General features: G+C 43.7%; 1 protein-coding gene across 1 annotated transcript; it reads left to right on the top strand.

The window, feature by feature from the left end:
* Positions 1-288: 288 nt before the first annotated feature.
* foxg1a (forkhead box G1a) lies at positions 289-2,553 on the top strand. The gene has a single exon (XM_073037958.1). It carries the CDS (start codon positions 434-436, stop codon positions 1,661-1,663), a length of 1,230 nt encoding a protein of 409 aa, XP_072894059.1. The 5' UTR covers positions 289-433; the 3' UTR covers positions 1,664-2,553.
* Positions 2,554-3,167: the final 614 nt, after the last annotated feature.

Genomic DNA, 3,167 nt, shown 5'->3' with positions numbered 1-3,167 from the left:
TTCCAGCAGAAACATAAAACATTGACGTACCGAAGGCTATTATCCGGGCGCATGGTGAACGCGATGCATTTGTAGGAAGGGAGTGGAAGTGAAGATGGAGAGCATGGGCCAAGACGCGAGGTGAGGCGCCCTCCTCTTCCTCCTCGCTTCTCCCGCCCTTTCGCCGTATCCCTCCGCGGGACGCCACGCTGATTGGCTGCGGGCCGTGCCGACGCACAGGCGCGGCGCGGGCTGTGATTGGGCAGCGAGTGAAAAGATTGCGGCGAAGCTTTGGAGCGGAGCGCCCAGGGGCCGCGATGAATTGCAGCAAGCTGGCTCCGCTCGACGTGTTTTTTAAGAACATGAAGTAGTGGCTCTTTTTTTTATTGCTACATGAGTTGCCAGCGCTGGCGATTGCGGTCCAACTGTGCTGCTGCAATTTTACCTGTGTGTGATGTTGGACATGGGAGATAAGAAAGAAGTGAAAATGATTCCCAAATCATCGTTCAGCATAAACAGCCTGGTGCCCGAAGCGGTTCAGAGTGACACCCGTCACCGAGCTGCCCCCGAAGACGAGGACAAAAACATCCTGCCAGCCGTGGAGTCCAAGTCTGAAAACCTGCTCAGCAAAAGTGACGGCACCTCGGCCGAGCCGCCCTGCGCCGAAGACAAGGACAAGCCGGAGGAGAAGAAGGCCGAGGGCAAGGAAGGCGACGGTGCGAAGGAAGGAGAGAAGAAAAATGGCAAATACGAGAAGCCCCCTTTCAGTTATAACGCCTTGATCATGATGGCAATCCGGCAAAGCCCGGAGAAGCGACTGACGCTGAATGGCATCTATGAGTTCATCATGAAGAATTTCCCCTACTACAGGGAGAACAAGCAAGGCTGGCAGAACTCGATCAGGCACAACTTGAGCCTCAACAAATGTTTCGTCAAAGTTCCTCGGCACTACGATGATCCCGGGAAGGGAAACTACTGGATGCTGGATCCGTCTAGTGACGACGTCTTTATAGGTGGCACCACCGGCAAACTTCGCAGGAGATCCACCACATCAAGAGCAAAGTTGGCTTTCAAGCGGGGAGCGCGCCTCACCTCGACTGGACTGACATTTATGGATCGGGCAGGTTCCTTATACTGGCCTGTGTCTCCATTCTTGTCCCTTCACCACCCCCGAGCCAGCAGTACGTTAAGCTATAATGGAACCACCTCACCTTACCCCAGCCACCCGATGTCCTACAGCTCGGTGTTAACTCAGAACTCTCTGGCAAACAATCACTCATTTCCAACATCCAATGGGTTAAGTGTAGATAGACTTGTGAATGGAGAGATCCCTTATGCCACTCACCACCTCACGGCCGCGGCCGCCTTGGCCGCCTCAGTGCCGTGTGGCCTGTCTGTTCCGTGCTCGGGTACTTACTCGTTAAACCCCTGCTCGGTGAATTTGCTGGCAGGACAGACAAGTTACTTTTTCCCCCACGTTCCTCACCCTTCAATGACTTCTCAAAGCAGCACTTCAATGACGGCCAGGACAGCGTCCTCGACGTCTCCACAGGCGCCTTCAACTCTCCCCTGTGAATCTCTAAGACCTTCTTTGCCAAGTTTCTCCACGGGACTTTCAGGAGGACTTTCTGATTACTTCACGCATCAAAACCAGGGGCCCTCTTCAAACCCTCTAATACACTAACAAATCCCTTCGAAAAGACTGTAAGTTAACATTTTACACACATTTGCGTTGTAAATAATTCTCAAAATAAGCCCAGGTATTTTTATTCAAGTCCCCATTTTTGTCTGCATTTTGTCAAATCCGTAGGGTCGTTTGTTTATTCAATTTCAGCAATGTGCAATTTGAGGCGGTTTAGATAGGAAGCCACTAGTTAAATTAATGTAGATGTGTATTTAAAATGACAGCATTCCAACTAAGTTTAAATTAGGCAGGTCTTTTTCAACTGTTCCAACAAATTCCATGTTCGCAGTATTATAAGTTATCATGGCTTTGTTGCTGGCTGCTGATTTCAATATTAGCGGTAACTTTTTTTACTAAAATAATTAATAATTATAGTTTGATTTGTTTTTTTTTATCATACATGACCTGACTTAAAACATGCCTAACCTTTCGGTCATTTTTTTCCCATTTGGTTACAAAATGGTTCATGTTTACTTTTAGACCAAAGACGGGGCTAGAAATGCACTCCTTGTTTAAAAGAACAAGTACTTTGAAAATAATTATTATTTCCAGTTTACAACACTGCCTGCAGAGAATCAGAAGGGGACAAATTTGATGAATGCCTTTAGTTTGTGTTGTGCAGAATTCGATGTATGTGGTCACTAACAGGTCCCTTTTCATTTCTTTATGTAAATGTAGTGAAATGTGTAAACCTATTGTACTACAAAGATAAAATTTTGCGGACGTGTAACCTGTGTTGCTTAAATGCCTCATGATTCCTTGAGTGATTGTTAATGTCGTCTCTAAATTTCATGATTGTGATATTGTGATCATATGCCCGTGTTGTCACTTAAAATGTTTACTATACAGAAGGCACCGAAATAATAAAAAAAATAGGTTACATTCAGAAACATTGACATCTTGTCCTTTTCTTTTTCATGACGAAATGCAATAATTATCCACTGTAATATTTTAAATGCATTTCTGAATGCAGTCTACAAGGGACGAGAATCTACCAAATCGACAGAGGATAGAAGCCAATTTGATCTAGGCCTAAATGATGCTTTTATTCTGGTTCAAGTTTAGCTTGAATGTTTGGTACAGTATTTAAGTTCGGCTCCACTTCAGTCATTACATTCAAATTTGCTGTAATTGGAGAAAATAAGGATTGCATATCTTGATAAATGGATACTTTATACATTAGAAAATATTTATCTTCAGCAGTCAATTTCCATCCAGTTCCATATGATATCCTTTAAACTATTCGAGGTGGTTATTTTTAAAACAAATAATTTCAATTAATAATTCTTTAAATACTCTGACCATTAATTATATTTATATATAAAGTCGCGGAAGGCGCTTAGATCTTATTGTTGTTTGGTATATATTTTAGTTTTGAGCGTCTAATCTGGTTTCAATGAGCACATGGGCCTGTCATTTCACAACACTTCAGAATTTATATATCTTTTAAACACTCCACTGACTTCCAAAAATATATCAACAGCCAAAATATCACGTATTCTAA

This window comes from Hemitrygon akajei, chromosome 3, assembly GCF_048418815.1.
Source record: "Hemitrygon akajei chromosome 3, sHemAka1.3, whole genome shotgun sequence".
Lineage (NCBI taxonomy): Eukaryota > Metazoa > Chordata > Chondrichthyes > Myliobatiformes > Dasyatidae > Hemitrygon > Hemitrygon akajei.
The sequence above is the reverse complement of the archived record's forward strand: the minus strand, read 5'-3'. Positions and strand labels throughout refer to the sequence as shown.

What these genes read in the sequence shown, in the direction of transcription:
- foxg1a (XM_073037958.1), top strand. Translation starts at nt 434, where the DNA reads ATGTTGGACATGGGAGATAAGAAAGAAGTGAAAATGATTCCCAAATCA.